The sequence below is a fragment of the Microcaecilia unicolor genome, chromosome 5 (genome assembly GCF_901765095.1).
Source record: "Microcaecilia unicolor chromosome 5, aMicUni1.1, whole genome shotgun sequence".
NCBI lineage: Eukaryota > Metazoa > Chordata > Amphibia > Gymnophiona > Siphonopidae > Microcaecilia > Microcaecilia unicolor.
The window spans coordinates 46,470,970-46,488,912 of NC_044035.1; the positions used below are offsets into that span (position 1 = coordinate 46,470,970).

Consider the following 17,943-nt stretch of genomic DNA (forward strand, 5'->3'; position numbering starts at 1 on the left):
TGGGAGGGGGTTAGTGACCACTGGGGGAGTAAGGTGAGGTCATCCCCAATTCCCTCCGGTGGTCATCTGGTCAGTTCGGGCACCTTTTTGAGGCTTGGTCGTAAGAAAAAAATGGACCAAGTAAAGTCGCCCAAGTGCTCGTCAGGGACGCCCTTCTTTTTTCCATTATCGGTTGAGGACGCCCATGTGTTAGGCACACCCCAGTTCCACCTTCGCTATGCTTCCGGCACGCTCCCATGAACTTTGGTCGTCCCCGCAACGGAAAGCAGGTGAGGACGCCCCAAATCGGCTTTCGATTATGCCGATTTGGGTGACCCAGGGAGAAGGACGCCCATCTCCCGATTTGTGTCGAAAGATGGGCACTCTTCTCTTTCAAAAATAAGCCTGATAGTAACATAGTAAATGACAGCAGATAAAGACCTGTATGGTCTATCCAGTCTGCCCAACAAGAAAAACTCATTTTACATGGTATGTGATACTTAAACTCAGGTGCACATATAGATTTGTCCTTGCCATTCTCAGGGCACAGACCGTAGAAGTGTGCCCAGCACTTTTCTTGTACTAAAAGTTCTAAAGACAACGTCGAAGCCCCTTAAAATTTACACTCCAGCCCATCCATATCTATTCAGTTACGATCAGGGCGTAGACCATAGAAGTCTGCCCAGCATTGGTTTTGCTTCCCAATTATCAGTGTTGCCACCCAATCTCTGCTATAATTCCGTGAATCCATTCCTTCTAAGCAGGATTCCTTTGTGTTTATCTCACTCATGTTTGAATTCCATTACTGTTTTCATCTCCACCACCTCCCATGGGAGGACATTCCATGTATCCTCCACCCTTTCTGTGAAAAAATACTTCCTGACATTACTCCTGAGTTTGCCCCCTTCAACCTCAATTCATGTCCTCTAGTTCTACCACCTTCTCGTCTCCGGAAAAGGTCTGTTTGTGGATTAATACCTTTCAAATATTTTAACATCTGCATCATGTCACCCGTTTCTCCTTTCCTCCAAGGTATACATGTTCATGTCAGAAAGTCTCTCCTTATACGGTTTGTAATGCAAATCCCATACCATTTTTGTAGCTTTTCTTTGTACCACTTCCAGTCTTTTTACATCTTTAGCAAGATACGGCCAAAACTGAACAAAATACTCCAAGTGGGGCCTCACCAATGACTTGTAGAAGGGCACCAACACCTCCTTTCTTCTGCTGGTTATACCCCTCTCTATGCAGCCTAGCATCCTTCTGGCCACAGCCGTTGCCTTGTCACACTGTTTCTTCACCTTCAGATTATCGGATACCAACACCCCAAGGTCTCTCTCCTGAGTTCAGTTTACTAATCTCTCCCTCCTATTCGGTATCTCTCTTTTGGGTTTCTGCAACCCAAGTGCATCACCTGCACTTCTTGGCATTAAATTTTAACTCAAAATCAAAAGCAACAAAAACCAAAAAATTACAATCTACAATTATAAATTCCCTTAAAAATCTCTTGTTGTTCTCAGACTAAAGTGCATCATGATCAATGGAGAAGCAACTCCTGAACAGATACATTCATCCACCATCATTGCACACAGTCCTCCCTGCCTCACTAATAATTCCCACATGATTTACAATTGTCACAATGTCTCAAAAGTTATCTCAATAAACAAAAAGGTTCCACTTATCTGCAGGGATGTAGATCTCAAAACACATTTGCTGATGCAATAGTCTCTGTTTAGAGGCAGGTCCTACACGATCCAAACAAAGTGTCCAAACTCCCAGTGTCCCAAATCTTCTTGATAACTCCGTAAAACATTCACAAAATTCTCCTCCCATATGTACTGTGTGAGCTGGTCACCCTTCCAGGCTCTGGCCAGGGCTGACCCTGCTTAACTTCCTTCACACACCGTCACGGTTGGGCTCTACACTTCTCAGTAATTCACCAGGAGTCTGCCTCAAACACCAGGGAGTTCTCGGCCCCCTCTTCACCTTCCACAAATGTTCACCAACACCAGGCTTCTTATAATTAAAGGTTTTATTAGTTGCCATTTAACATAATCTTCATGACTCATTCCTTCTTTAACTTAAACATTTCTTCTTCAGTTCAAACATTTAAAGCAGTTCCTCAAACTTTCACAGTTCAAACAGCCAAACAAAAGCATCTACTTTTCCTTCTCAGAGGGCAGTGCAGCTGTCACCATTTCAGCAGAGAGCTTCAAAAGTCCAGAGTTCAGCCAGTACCTTCAAGGGGATCTTCTTCCTCCAGCTGCCAGGTCTCCAGCTCCTCCCCTCTCTTTCACCACACAGGCACCACACAGGTGGTTAATTAGCTTCTCCATCCCCTCAGGCTCTTCCCCCCCTCAATTCCAGGCAGGACCCAGCCCACAACCGCCTACACCTGTTTTCAGCCCATGACTCTCCTTGGTCCTAGCAACCTCCACCTGGACATTCCCCTACTGGCTCCCTCTAGTGACTCATCCTGGACATCTTCCCCCATTTCTATGGGGACAGCACCATCTAGAGGCCTACCCCGGATAGGACAGCCCCTTATTCTTCACATATGATAGTCCTCAAATCAGCTCAATCTGCTTTATTCCCTAAATGGTGACCACGTTTCAACTTTAAATGGTGTCATCGGGAGAACAAACACAGAGTGGAAAAGAGATGCCGTTGAGGAAGATTAATTTACATGGTTTGCAAAATTTGCTGTGTCACTACAAAGAGAATGTAGTGACATTAAGGACAGTGAATTTTGTGAACCGTGGGGATTAATCTTCCCCAATAGCACTCTCTCTTTTCCAGTCTCTTTTTCAGTGCTCCCTCTGAAAGCAAGACAGTAAGCCCCGAGTCACTGCTTAGAAAGGTGCAGCAGACTCTGCAGGCTAAGTTTGTTGCTTACCCTTCATTTTAGTAACCCAAGCACTAGAAATATTCATAAAGGAGGAGGCAGAATATTTACCACGGTAGTAAGCCCAGCTCCTATCACTGTTTCTTATTCATAAACACTTCAAATCACAAATTTAAATTTACTATTGGATCCATCAGATACATATGCTACAACCACAATGGCTAGTTTCACTTGAGCCAAGCATAAATCAGGGTGAACATGTAATCGTCATCAATCCAGTATCAATTTTTTATATATATTTTTTTTTCATTAATTTGAATTGCATTCTTCTCATATATAGTAAATCCAAATACTTGAATTAATATAGCTTCTCCTTTAGCATGATGATGAAGGACCTGAATGGAGACTGACCTTGATACAGCCTATGGCAAAACATGAATTTGTGTCGGTGTAATATGTCTCCTCAGTGATTCTAGAGTGTCTCTTATGAAGGTTTCTACTGAAGCCAGCTAAAGAAGAAGCTACATTACGCTAAGTATTTGAATTTGCTATATACGAGAAGAAGAATGCAATGCAAAAGAAAAAATATATATAAAAAATTGATACTGGATAGATGACAATTACATGCTCACCCTGATTTATGCTTGGCTCAAAGTGAAACTAGTCATTGTGGTTGAAGCATGCGTAACTGATGGGTCCAATAGTAAATTTAAGTTTCTGATTTGAAGTGTTTATGAATAAGAAACAGTGATAGCAGCTGGGCTTACTACCGTGGTACCCTTCATTTTAGGTATCAAAAGTTTAGAAGGAAAGCTTGATTGAGGAAAAATAGACAGAGTCACAGAGCAACCACTCAGCACTCAGCCTCTTCTTTGAACCTTTTCTAATTCTGCTAAATCTTTTTTGAGATATGGCAACCAGAACTGCATACAATATTCAAGGTGAGGTTGTACCATGGAGCAACGCAGAGGCATTATAATATTCTTTGCCTTATCTTCTATACCATCCCTAGCATTGTTTGCATTTTTGGGCCACCGCCACACACTGAGCAGAAGACTTCAATGTATTGTCCACGATGATACCTAGATTTTTTTTTGGGTGGTGACACCTAATGTGGAACCTAGCATCAACTATGATTTGGATTACACTTCCCAATGTACATCACTTTCATTTGTCCACATCAAACTTCAGCTGCTATTTGGATGTCTAGTCTTCCAGTCTCCTAAGCGTGTCTTGCAATTTCTCAAATGCCGCATGTGATTTAATTACTTTGAGTAGTTTTATGTCATTTATATATTTAATCACTTCAGTCGTTCTCATTTCCATATCATTTCTAAATATGTTAAATAGCACTGGTCCCAGTACAGATTTCTGGGGCACTCCACTATTCACCTTCCTCCTACCCTCTGTTTTCTATCTTTTAACCAGTTTCCAATCCACAACAGAATATTACCTCCTATCCTATGGATTTTTAATTTTCTCAGGTGTTTATGATGAGGAACTTTGCCAAAAGCTTTCTGAAAATCTAGATATACTACATCAACTGACTCACCTTTATCTGCATGTTTACTCACTCCTTCAAAGAAATGAAGCAAATTTGTGAGGCTATATTTCCTTCAACTGAATCCATGTAGACTCTGGCCCATTAAATCATGTTTGCCTCTGCTCAGAACTGATATCAGGCTTACAAGTCCATAATTTCCCAGATCACCCCTGGAAACTTTTTTAAAAATTGGTGTTACATTGGCCACCCTTCCAATCTTAAGGTACTACAGACTTATTTAATGATAGGTTACAGATCATTAACAGTATATCAGCAATTTCATGTTTGAGTTCCTTCAGTACCCTGAGGTGTACACCACCTGGTTCAGGTGATTTACTACTTTATAATCTGTTAATTTGGCTAAGTCTTTCCGGTTCACAGAGATTTGTTTCAGTTTCTGCATATTATCGCCCTTGAAAACTATGTCTGGCACAGATGGATCTCTTAAATTCTCTTCAGTAAAGAATGAAGCAAAGAATTCAGTCTCTCAGCTATGGCCTTGTCCTCCCCGAGTGCCCCTTTTACACCTTGATGATCTAACGCCCCACTGATTCCCTCACCAGCTTTTTGCTGCTGATATACCTGAAAAGCACTATTCAAGTACTGCAAGGAAGTATAACAGCAATGCCCAATGTCTAATCTACAACTATATACAACCCAATAACCAACACAAAAAAACTCATTTTGCAATACAAATTGTTCAACGAAATAAGTGTGTATATATATATAGACACAACACCAACAAGCATAATAATAATGGCATAAGTGGGAAGACCTCAGTGTCAAATCAGTCATTATTTTTGATTTAAGTGACTTATTATAGTATGTATGATAATGAAACAGCTTCCATTTGGCAGTCACTCATTTTTTGCTCAACACCATCATTGGTCTTACCCACCTAGTGAATGTGAAAACAAGTGAAATAGGTATTGTTAAAACCTGCAATACAAAGAAAAAAAACTACACTCAAAGCACTCAGAATCACTGATTGTTACACATAATACTGTCCCTGAAATAGAAAAACCCACACAACATGAACAATGCCAAATAACTAAGTACAAAATATGTCAATTATCTCAGACAGCCGTATATTAGTCTGTAAGAAGTTCTGTGAGCTGTTCTTGTGGTTCTAGATGCCTACAAATCAACAAGGAACTTTATTCACTTACTACCTCTTTCACAAAGCTGCGCTAGCGATTCTCGGTGCGGCAAATGAGAGGAGGCCCATTCAATTCCTATGGCCTTCCTCTCATTTGCCGCACAGGAATCGCTAGTACGGCTTTGTAAAAGAAGCCCTTACTGCTTCAGGAATCCGCATCTAGTTTTTCAGCAATGGTGTCTGCCCAACTCACTATGTAATACAGTGCCTTTGCTATCTCTAGATAAATAATGCTTCTGAGGTTTTTTTTATATATTTTCTTCAGCAGCTTATGGAATCCAAACTTGTGTGCTACAAAAATCAGTAGTGATAGAAGTAAAAATCAAAAACTATATTTATTAGGTATATAACTATCTAAGAGATGTATAATTTAACATTAATCAAACATACCTACTGAATCTTTTAACTGATTCTTTACAAAACTTAAAAGTCCATATGCTATAGAAAGGTGTGAGACATTGATATCAAGCTTTATAACACTTGAAACTTTGAAAAGAGCTGCCAATAAAGGTGGGTATACCTCAATAAGACATGAGAAGGCTAACAAATGATTGAGCCTTAAACCTGCAGGTAAATACACTACTAAACAAGATTATAGATACCCAACATTCAAAAAAAAATATATGGTTGCAAAAATCAAAAAGGAGAGAAAATATCTCCTACAACAACAACAACAAAAAAAATACAGAAGAAAATTAAGTAGGGGAGGACCAACAAAAAGTGGAAAAAGGAAACCGTGGAGTCAAAGAATAGCAAATGCAAAGTTTATTATAATAAAAAAAAAAAAAAAGTAAGTCACCAGGTCTATGTAAAACAAGTCCCCAAAGACAGTAGGAGTTCAGAAGAAGGACTCAACATGGTGTCATGTGCACTTGAAGGTCAATAGGAGAAGCTTGAACCGTATACAGTTCAAGCTTCTCCTATTGACCTTCAAGTGCACTCAATCTGCAGCCCCCCATTACCTCTCTACCCTCCTCTTCCCGTATGTTCCCACCCGTAACCTCCGCTCTCAGGACAAATCACTCCTATCTGTACCCTTCTCCACCACCGCTAACTCCAGACTCCGCCCCTTCTGCCTCGCATCACCTTATGCCTGGAACAGACTTCCCGAGCCCATACGCCATGCGCCCTCCCTGACCATTTTCAAGTCCATACTCAAAGCCCATCTCTTCTTCCTTGCTTTTGGCGCCTAACCACCTTCCCCATTCATGATACCTACACTTACTACATAGTTTGTTACCTTTAGATTGTAAGCTCTCTTGAGCAGGGACTGTCCTTCCCCATGTTTAAACTTGTACAGCGCTGCGTAACCCTGGCAGCGCTATAGAAATGCTAAGTAGTAGTAGTAGTGTCATGTTTCAGCATAACCGCAAAGTGTTTAGCAGAGAAAGCAAGCACTTATACTGATTGTTGTGACTCCTGACACAGGCGGTTGCACTGAAATATGGCACCGTGTCAAGTCCATCTTTTGAACTCCTACTGTCTTTGGGGATTTGTTTTATGTAGACCTGTTGGCTTATGTTTTTATTTTTGCATTATAATAAAATTAGCTTTTGCTATTCTTTCACACAGAGGTTTCTTTTTCCACTTTTATTGGTCCTCTCCTACTTCCTTTTCTTCTTCAAAGGAAATATAGTTGCATACATCTTAAATTATATATGATAGTATGAAAGAAAGAAATACAACCTACTAAACAAAGAAAACATACTATTTAGGTTTAACAGAATACGACACCTGGCAAGAAATGCAGGTGTATGCGCTCTGTTCAAACTATTCCCCATTGCATGCTAGAGATCCACTTCACTTGTGGCTGGGGATCCTCTCTCTTTTTAAAATCCGCTACTCTTATTGCCACAACTTCCCTTCACTAGCCTCTCGGTGGCATTTTTTTTTAACACAGCAGTTTCCTTCTACTCCTTTGGGCCTCCAACTAAATTAGAACCAGGGTTAGGATTCTGGCACCATGAGCCTTCATTTACAATTTCATAGGGAATATTTTCTCCTATATTTTCTCTCTCCCCCTTCCCAAATGTATGTAATCTGAATGTTGCAATGATTGCTCAAGGTGGAAAATAAAAGAGAAGCAGACCTTTTTGGAAAAGGAGTCTTTATTAACTCTTTAAAAACTCCCAGATATCAAACAGCATTGCCTGACGTAACCATGTTTCGCCAGAACGCTGCCTCAGGGACAAGAAATGCCAGCAAGTCTCACTTTCCATCAAAACTGATAAAAACAGTTCCTCAGCCTGGGTTCGTTTGGAAAAAAGAGTCATGGGTCCTGAATCCAGCCACTTGATGTCACCATTGAGCAACAACCATTATTCCATTCCCTTCCCATAACTTGGCTGAAATGCTGCTACTGAGCTGAGAACCTAGGGATCAAATCATAGACCTTCCACATGGCAGGTAACACCGCAATTTAGTCATATGCCAGTCTACTGAAGCTATTTTCTGCTGTTACTCGTGAGTCTACCACCTTAGAGTGTATACTACTTATGAATATACAAACACACACATTAGGAACTATGCTGGTGATTCAAACATTTAGTTGTAGGATATCTTACTTGCAGAACTAGATTTACAAAACGCTTTTTCATATGGTGGCATCAAAAAGTTTATTTTCTTAGAAAATGTATCCTTTTCTACTCCACCCCCCCCCTTATCTAACCATCAAACACATTTTCTTCACTCTTCTCCAGGATTTGTGATTTGTTGTAAAGCGACAGGTTTATAGGTTAGCCGACACCTTCACTCTTAGGAATTTTAATTAACTTCTCCCATCATCAATATGTTAAGAAGCAGTTTCCATTATCCGAGGTCAGCAGCGTGTTTCAGGCCTTGCTATATCAGCCATCAAATTGAAGAATTAATGACATGGATAATCACCTCTAATTCTTAAAAAAAAAAAAAAAAAACCTTGCATGCAGGAGAGCTTGGAGAGGGGGAGAGGAGGAAGATACAGCAGTGTCTCATAAAATGGGTGACTGATTCAAAACCAGTCAGTGAGGGCATCTGCTCAGTACCATCCCATCTATCACCCAATGCAAAAAGAAAACACCCTAGGTAAATATTGTGACAGAGAGAGTGTGTGAGTGTGTGTGTATGTGCAGCTTTAAACTGAGCTAGGGGAAACGTCGACACTATCCTGACAAGAGACAGGCTCAAAAGGTCATCACTTAAGCATGCCCAGCTTTTCAGACACAGTTTAAAAACTGAACTCCCACTTGCTGAAAAGGGGCCTTCAGCACAGAAATGAAGGCTCACTAACCCCATATCAGTGCCTTGTGTCACCACTCAAGACCTCCAATGGCTTGTAAAAATCAATATGATCAAACAACTTGAGAACACCGTCTTCTTGCATGCTACACTCCTAAGTAATGAGACTGCGGGAAACTCAAGTTCATCAACTGTTTCTCAGGATGCAGTCGAATTTGTTCTATGTACCTGAAACATTAATGTGAATTTAGAATATTTTTTTCAGTAGTAAGGGCAAAATACGCTACTACATAGCAATCACTGCCATGAACACTTGCCCTGTGTATTTAAAGCAAAGTCCGTTTAATGTAAATGAGTAAACCAATTCTACGCTAAAATCATGAAATGTACAGATTTTAATCACAACTAAATTAAGCTTGTCGTCGCTGTGTAAAATTCTTGCACAAAGTAAAAGTCTGTGCATGATGGGCCAGACCCGTTCTTTGCACGCCTGTTTTAACAGCCTTACATTTAGAATGAAGCACCCCAATGATCAAAAGGAATTCCTCTATTGAGCAGGACACTGGTCATTATATTATTCCTTCCTCCACTGCCTTGACAATTTGAAAGAGACCTGTGCTCAGAAAATACATTGCCTTTTTGTACAGCTGCAGGAGAGAAGATGAGATGAAGCTTAAATATTTAAACAATGATAATAATACCGGAATTGTGAATTATGTTATGCATTTGTTTCATGTTACAATTTTTAAAGTAGGATAATGTAAACAAGTACCTACACACACTTAAATCAGCCCAGAGAGAAATTCACCAAATTTCTACTCAGCTGATTAGTAAGAATAACTCAAAAGTTTCACGTCAACCTACACATCTCCATCACTTAGAACACAAGCATGCTCAAGGCAAGGTACACAGAATCGGACTAAATCACAATAAAATATGCAAAAAAATAAAAGCGCAGAGAAAATTTTACATACAAATATAAAAACAGTCCCTTATTTTAATATTTAAACTTGTAAATATTACAACTTGTTCAAGACACAGACAACTACAAAATAAACCAGTGTGTATATGCTAAACACAAATTATGAAAGCAGGTTATTTGTCATGGATGTAGGCTACCGTCAGGAAATGTTGTTGTACAATAATCAATGTGAGAAAAGTATTAGGGGCCCTTTTACAGAGCAGCGGTAAGCCCAACGAGGGCTACCACTCGCTATTTCAGGACTACCGCCAGTCCAACGTGGCCACTGGCAGTATTTCCGAGTAGAGCATGTGCCATTTCCAGGGGGAAAAAAACCCTGGAAATGGTTAGTGCAGTGGTAATTGGGCATCATTGCATGCTGACTAGTTACCGCAGGAGCCCTTACTGCCACCTCAATGGGTGGTGGTAAGGGCTCCCTGCCACATGGCCACGCGGTAAGAGTCTTGTTACCGCATAGCCATTTTGTTTTTGGGGCTTTTTACCCGCTGCGGTAAAACAAAATTCTGGCACAAAGGAAAAATGGCCCCCATCACTACCGCAGGACCCTTTTTCCCGCAGCTTTTTTTTTTTTGGTACATTTGTACCCCGCGCTTTCCCACTCATGGCAGGCTCAATGCGGCTTACATGGGGCAATGGAGGGTTAAGTGACTTGCCCAGAGTCACAAGGAGCTGCCTGTGCCGGGAATCGAACTCAGTTCCTCAGTTCCCCAGAACCAAAGTCCACCACCCTAACCACTAGGCCACTCCTCCACTCCTTGGAAAAAGGACCCCTTATTCACCAAAACTCTAAAAAAAAAGTTATATTTGCAAGATGTGTTATTTTCATAAACACTATATTAAATGCAAAATATTTTAAAATAGTGCAAAAAGAAAAGCCACGGTACTGTTATTCAACATCAAGCAATTAACAGTATTGAACAGGTACATAAAAATAAACTCTCAATCAGCTAAAGAGATTTTACCCATTTGCTGAAATATAGTATGACAGTTAAGCCTTAAAACATCTTTATTACCTCAGTAATGGGCTGATAGCAATGGACCAGACTCTGTCATCTGTCTGGATTGTGTGTAAACACTGACCAAGTCTGCCTAACGACAAAGACCAAACCTAAAAAGAAATGAGAGAGAAGAGTCCAATCGTGTAAAATCATTCCAAGAAAATCTATAGAAGAACATTATTGATCTGGTAAGAACTAAAGACCTGCCAAACCAGAACAGCAAATCATATATTGCCAAAAAAGTATCTGACAATGGTTTGACAAAAATGAAGGTCTTTCGGCTAGTGTGAGTTGGTACTGATACCTTGGCTATATGTTTTCTACGGTGAGCACTTAATTTGCACACCTAATATTTTCAAGTAAGTAGAAATAGAAAGGTTAGTGGTTGACAAGAAATGCAATCAGAGCAAGTCAAATACGAGGAAATTCAGTTGGACAATATTATAAAGGAAAAAAACTTCACAGATCCTAGCCAGCACGACGTCTTCTTCTATAGGAATAATTTACAGCCTAATCACCATTAGGTGCATTGCAACATCACATGTAGGTATTTTTCTTAAGCAAGCTTCACTATTTGCTTTAAAATAATTTTGGCAAAGAATCCAGGGCCATTTTTCAAAAATGGATCTCGTTAATCCAAGCATATTTAGTAGAGGCCAAAAAAATGTAACTAAAATGATCAAATAGGAATACTAACACACCTTTCTTGACAGAAAAATGCTGCATAAAGTTTCTTTCAACACTACAAGTTCAGAACCCCTTGGAACAGAAATAAAAACGTATGCTTTATTTTATTATCTGATTTCATACAATACTGTTGGAATTGCCCCAGTTTGTAGATATGTTTATCATGAACAATGACAGAGACCCTGGTATCATCAAGGACCTGACGTACTTAAAAGAGAAGTTCACGGAGTGGAAAGTTATTGAGGAAAAAGTGGATCAAATGACGTTACTAACGTATAGGGAAAGACTTAAATATTTACTAACAAATGGGCAGATAATCGAAAACCTCATGCTGTTCCAAACAGCGCTCTAAAAATAGCACTGGAACAGCGCGGGGCTTTACCGCCCTTATGATCAGAGATAATAGCATGCAAATTTATGTGCGCTATTAGCTTCCCCCTCCACCGAACAAAAACGCCCTGGTGGTTCATTGGGACCGCTATCTATCCGTCCCCTTGCCCTGGCAGCCTACCTCGTGGTCATGGTAGTGGGAGAAGGGAGGGACTAGCACTCCCTTCCCTCCTCTTCAGGCACCTTCTCAAAATGGCGGCATCCCACCCTGCCCGGTGCATATGGGTTAAGCCCATATGCACCGGGCAGGGTGTGACGCCACCATTTTGGGAAGGTGCCTGGAGTGCTAGTCCCTCCCTCCTCTCACTACCACGACCATGAGGTAGGGTACCGGGGGAGGGGGCGGATAGACAGCGGCCCCACTGGAGCACCAGGGCGTTTTTGTTTAGTGGGGGGAAGCTAGCGGATCCACTGGACCACCAGGGCATTTTGGTTCGGTGTTGGGGGGGGGGAATGGGGGAAGCTAGCGGTCCAACTGGACCACCAGGGCACTATTGTGCCCAATGTTCCCATAATAAGCTCCCATAAGGGAACATTGGGCACTAATGGGTTAATCCATTTTTATTACTCTTTGATAACAAGCACCCAAAACAGTATTTAAATATTTTCCACATACCTCTAAGGTAGCATATACATATATATTCATGGAATTCTTTGCCACCACTTCTTATAGCTGAAACAAATTTTGCTAAATTTAAAGTGGATCTTAAAACCTACTTTTTTCTTATTTTTTTGCTTGTTTTTAGTTATTAAGACTCAAGATGGGTGGGAGGATTGCTGACTTTAGGAGGGATGCCAAGATTAAAATTAATTTTTCTACTTATTTCTGTTATTATTAAGGAAGGATGGTATAGCAAATTTTAAATAAACAAACATGTCTCGTTCCAGTTTATGCGCTCCGGCAGGTATGGCCTTCCAGAAAAAAATATTCCATTCTATGTTTGGATAAGCTTGAATCATATGCACTAATGGTGAAGGGGTTCATTTTCAAAGCGCTTGGATTTACAAAGTTCCATTGGTTACTATATGTAACTTTCTAAGTCTAAGTGCTTTGAAAATACACCTCCACATCTAATTTTTTTTTAATTCTCAGTTTTTCTATAGGCATGGAAGAAGGGAGATTGTTTGTTTGTTTTGTTTGTTTGCTGGTCGATAAAGAAACAGGATTGTACACTAGTGATGTCAGCAGGTAATTTAGCAGCTAATGTAACCAAACGAAGAAGGAAAGCTTAACTCCTTTAAGCTTCCATATCTCCTCCAGGTTAAAAATATTGCTTGGAGCACCATATCTGGTGACTATCAGTAAGGAATGTACATTAGCAGCTTCTCTGGGCTTAACTCTAATCAACACTTAGCAGTGCTCTCAACAGCATCCATGGCTTATGCATTTAGACTTTCCATTAACTTCTCTGCTCTATCAGGAGAAAACATTTAAAAATTAAACAAAAAACACACACAAACGCAAAAACTGAACTAAACCGTCAGACTGCAACATGCATATCCAAATGACACTTTTCAGAAATTCCTTCTTCAGTTTGTTTGCTAAATAATTTAGATAAAAAGTAAACCATTAAATGTTAAGCCTCAAACAGGAACCAGCAAGAACAGAGTTGTGCACTATTCTCACAGGAGACCAAAACAGGACCTGGAAAGCTCCACATTACCGTTCAAAGTGCTTTTCCATCAGAACTACATGATTCAAAGAAACAACCTACTTCTGCATAACCCAACGCAATTTTATTTAATTTCTTCTAACATATGACTTTACATTTGAATATCCCAAAGTGATCTTTACATCAACATAAATAATACTTAAAAATAACCATAAAATGTAAAATCTTACACAGTGCACACCAATCCCAAAAAATTCTCTCTCCTTTTTTTTAAAATTTGATAAGAGGCTTTTATCAACTGCAGCAATGCACCAAGGGGTATGTTTACTAAGGCGTGTTAGCGTTTTTAACGTGCCTGTAAATTTAAGGCATGTTAAACGCAAATGTGCCTATACATTTCTATGGGCACGTTAGCGTTTAACACGCGTAAACCATTTACGTGCATTAAAAACGCTAACGCATCCATAGCACCACTTAGTAAACCTAGCCCCAAGTAAGCAACAAAAACAAAACAAAGTACAAATTTTTAGTTTTGAAACTAACTATGAGAAAGTTTATTGATTTCATAGATTATTCTGTAGAAACAATAATAAAACCACCAAATAATACCATGTGCATCATTGTCCTCCATTTTTGTATTCAACAATGTTTTAAATTTTTGAACACTACCTTTCCATTATATCTGAGTGTTCCGTAGTATGGAAAAACCATATTGCATTGGTCATACTATGAGTCTTTTCACCTCTGAGTAAACACACATTCACTGCCAAACACTCTTTACACTATTGTCAGAAGAGTAACAGGGCTAACAAAAACATTCACAAGTTGAACTACAAATGCAAAAAGCAGGATGGCCAGATTATGATTTTGTATTCTTTCTTTCTTTCTTTAAACTCATAGGAGGCAGAAAAGTCATGATTTCACAGGGTGTTGTAGCAGCTTAAAGAGACTGATTATCCATTTGATAATGCCTAATCGACCGATTATTTTTTTTTGTTACATTTATACCCCACGCTTTCCCACTCATGGCAGGCTCAATGAAGCTTACATGGGGCAATGGAGGGTTAAGTGACTTGCCCAGAGTCACAAGGAGCTGCCTGTGCCTGAAGTGGGAATTGAACTCAGTTCCTCAGTTCCCCAGGACCAAAGTTCACCACCCTAACCACTAGGCCACTCCTCCACTCCAGGCATTAGTGATGGGCGAATCCTAAAACATAAGAATAGCCGTACTGGGTCAGACCAGTGGTACATCTAGCCCAGTATCCTGCTTCCAACAGTGGCCAATCCAGGTCACAAGTACCTGGCAGAAACCCAATTTTCATGCTACCAATCCTGGGGCAAGCAGTGGTTGCCCCCAAGTCCATCTCAATAACAGACTATGGCCTTTTTCTCCAGGAACTTAAGTATTTTCATGTAACTTCATTGAGTGTCCCCTGGTCTTTGTACTTTTTGAAAGAGTAAAACATCAACTCACTTCTGCTTGTTCTACACCACTCAGGATTTTGTAGACCTCAATTATATCTCCCATCAGCCATCTCTTTTCCAAGCTGAAGAGTCCTAACCTCTTTAGTCTTTCCTCATATTATAGGAGGAGTTCCATCCCCTTTTTCATTTTGGTTGATCTTCTTTGAACCTTTTCTAATTCTGCTACATCTTTTTTGAGATACGGCGACCAGAACTGAATGCAATACTCAAGGTGAAGTTGCACTATGGAGCAATACGAAGGCATTATAATATTCTTGGTCTTATTTTGCATCCCTTCCTAATAATTCCTAGCATCCCGTTTGCTTTTTTGGATGCTGCTGAACACTAGGCATTCTAGCCAAAGGTGATGAAACTTACTTTTGCTGTCCGATCTCGGGAGCCACTCACAATGACCCCTCCTTGACAGTCAATACAGTTCACATCCTGATCGTGAGCAGAGAACTGAAGGCTGCCAGAACTGTGAACTTTATGAAGGCCAATTTTTCCATCTCTGTAGGGAAAAACCAGAGATAATGTAAACAGACAATAGTAAGGCATGGCCCAACTATAAGTCATTCAGCACCTTTGCACAACTATACAAGACCACTGGAAGAGAAATTCAGGACCATATGTCAGAACTAGAGATGCTGGTTTCTATATCTGTAAACTAAACTTGTAACCCTTGCAAGAACATTTCAAAGTCAGCAGAGATCGCTTCATGTTTTCCAAAATACTTATTAACACCACTCGACCCACAGTATACAACAACCCTCCCACATCTGAGTCTACCCATTGAGCAGAGTTACTGTAGTCATCCAAAAAAGTTTTTTCTTTATAATAAGTTGACAACTATAGTATAGACAGTAGAGGTAAATGAGAAATATTTAAAACCAGCGAGTGAAAAGATAAGATCACTGAAAAACATGTTTCACTGTGTTCTGGGGTTATTTTAATATTTTACATCAATAAACTTTGCCATTTATGATTTTCATTGGTATATCTAATCTAATATCTGTTTGGATTTCTGTACCAAAGACAGACATTATTTTTTAATTGCTTTCTCCCTTCCCTTTCACAGGTATTTATTTATTTGTTGCATTTGTATCCCACATATTCCCCACCTATTTGCAGGCTCAATGTGGCTTACAATTTTCCGTCATGGCATTCGCCATGTTAACAGTGAGAAGTATCATATGCAGGTACTTATAAGAACTGATATTTTGGGGGGGAAAATTACTAAAAAGGCTAAAGCTGTCTCAGCAGATGATTATCTAACATAATAAATAACAGCAGAAAAAGTAATCAGGCCGGCTATTCCTCTCCATACAGTGGGAGTGATTTTACACAGATCTGAACGTGTAGAACAGTACAGTGCAACATGCGCTTATAAAACTGGAGGTGGATATATATATATATATGCACCTAGAAAACGGGTGCAAAGAATGTGGGAGGTACTTTTAGAATAGGGTGCCTATAAAAGTTTCCAAAAACTATCTATTTAATGCGTGGTTTAAAAAGGCAACAAAGGTGCCTATGTTTGAAACTCACGGCCCAGGAGTGACAAAGTTCAGATAAGTTTGCTCTCGTTTGTTTCTCCATTTCCAGTGTGACTTAGAGTTAATGAGGCGATTGATATTAACCTCACTCTACATATAAGCTTTTGAAGAAGTTCATCTTTTTCCTCCACCTTATGAGTTTTGGTAATGTAAAAGTTGACAGAGAACTTCACTGTAAGTGTTTAGTTTAAAATTTCACTAATTTTGTGTGTTTACACTTATTCAATCACTGCTTTATTTGTGAGTTCTTGCAGGAGAGCAATTTATGATGTATAGAGCTTTCAAGTGAGCCGCTTATTGGCAGCTAGACTCACTGAAGTTGTGCTCGGTTGCTGGTGCAGCCTATACTGAGCTCTCCGTGAACTCTCACAAAACTTATATTGATTTTTTGCTTTGTATCACATTTGTGATTTTCGGTGGAGTCCTCTATAGACATTACCAAAAACTCTTTAAGTATTTGGGACTGATTTCTTTTTTTCTCCAGTAACAATTAAGGGTCATAACAGTTGTAGTTGGGGGGTACTGGGGTGCTGTACACATTATCCCTCTCTCCATAACACGTATTTTCTGAATAGATGAGTCTTCAACTGTTCACAGAAAATTACGTACTCAGATATTGATCTTGTTGTCACAGATATATCATTCCACCATTTTGTCGATAGGATAAGGTTGTTGAGTGTACTGTCTTAAATCTGACACCTTTTGTTGATAGAAATACTAGGTCCAGACGATTTCCTTTCATTCTTCTCGGTCTCTTTTCGGGTAGTATTACCTAACGGTTTAGATATGCTGTTATTTTGCCATGTAGAAATGAGTTTATCATGGTGCAGAGTTTAAAAATCCCTCTCGCTTTAAACGGTAGCCAGTGTAATGTGATGTGATTTAGAAAAGATCAGTCTAGCTGTAACATTCTGTAATGTCTGTATTTTTTTTCTGATTGATGTTGCACAATCTACATATAATATGTTGCAATAATCAATCTGTGCAAGAATGAGAGATTGTACCAATAGTCTAAAATTGTCTGGGCTGAACCATTTGCTGGCATTGTTTATCAAAGGTTAGGTATCTGTCAATCATTATCTCTAGTATTTTCAGTTCTTTTTCAATTTTCAGCAGTATTCCATTGAAGTGTAGTTGTATGTTTGATATATCCATGGGTAGGTGCTATGATTACTAAAATCTTTGTTTTGTCACAATTCAGTTTAAGATACAGACATGATGCCCATTTATCAACCAGTGTCAGACCAGTATGTTAACATAATCTGTGTTTATGAAAGGGAAAATATTGCCGGTTAGCACTTAGCAGATAATCGGCTATCCGCTAATATTCAGCACATTGTGGCTAAGTTTGGCAGCCATATTCGGCTGCCGAAATAGCAGACCTATCTTTGGCTACTGAAATAGTAGGCCTATATTTGACCGGTTTCAACTAAACCGGCCAGTGTCTGATGTCAGACCCCCCCCCCCCCCCTTCACCAATCCTATTCAGTGTCCTGATGTCCACCCTGGGC

General features: G+C 39.7%; 1 protein-coding gene across 1 annotated transcript in view; it reads right to left on the bottom strand.

The window, feature by feature from the left end:
• The window catches only part of FBXW4 (F-box and WD repeat domain containing 4), a 225,023-nt gene that overhangs the window by 186,524 nt on the left and 20,556 nt on the right, over positions 1 to 17,943 (bottom strand). The window contains exons 4-5 of the mRNA XM_030202853.1: positions 15,255 to 15,387; positions 10,738 to 10,832 (exon numbers count right to left, since the gene is read on the bottom strand). Of these exons, the coding sequence (XP_030058713.1) occupies positions 10,738 to 10,832; positions 15,255 to 15,387 (228 nt within the window). The remainder of the gene's footprint in view (positions 1 to 10,737; positions 10,833 to 15,254; positions 15,388 to 17,943) is intronic.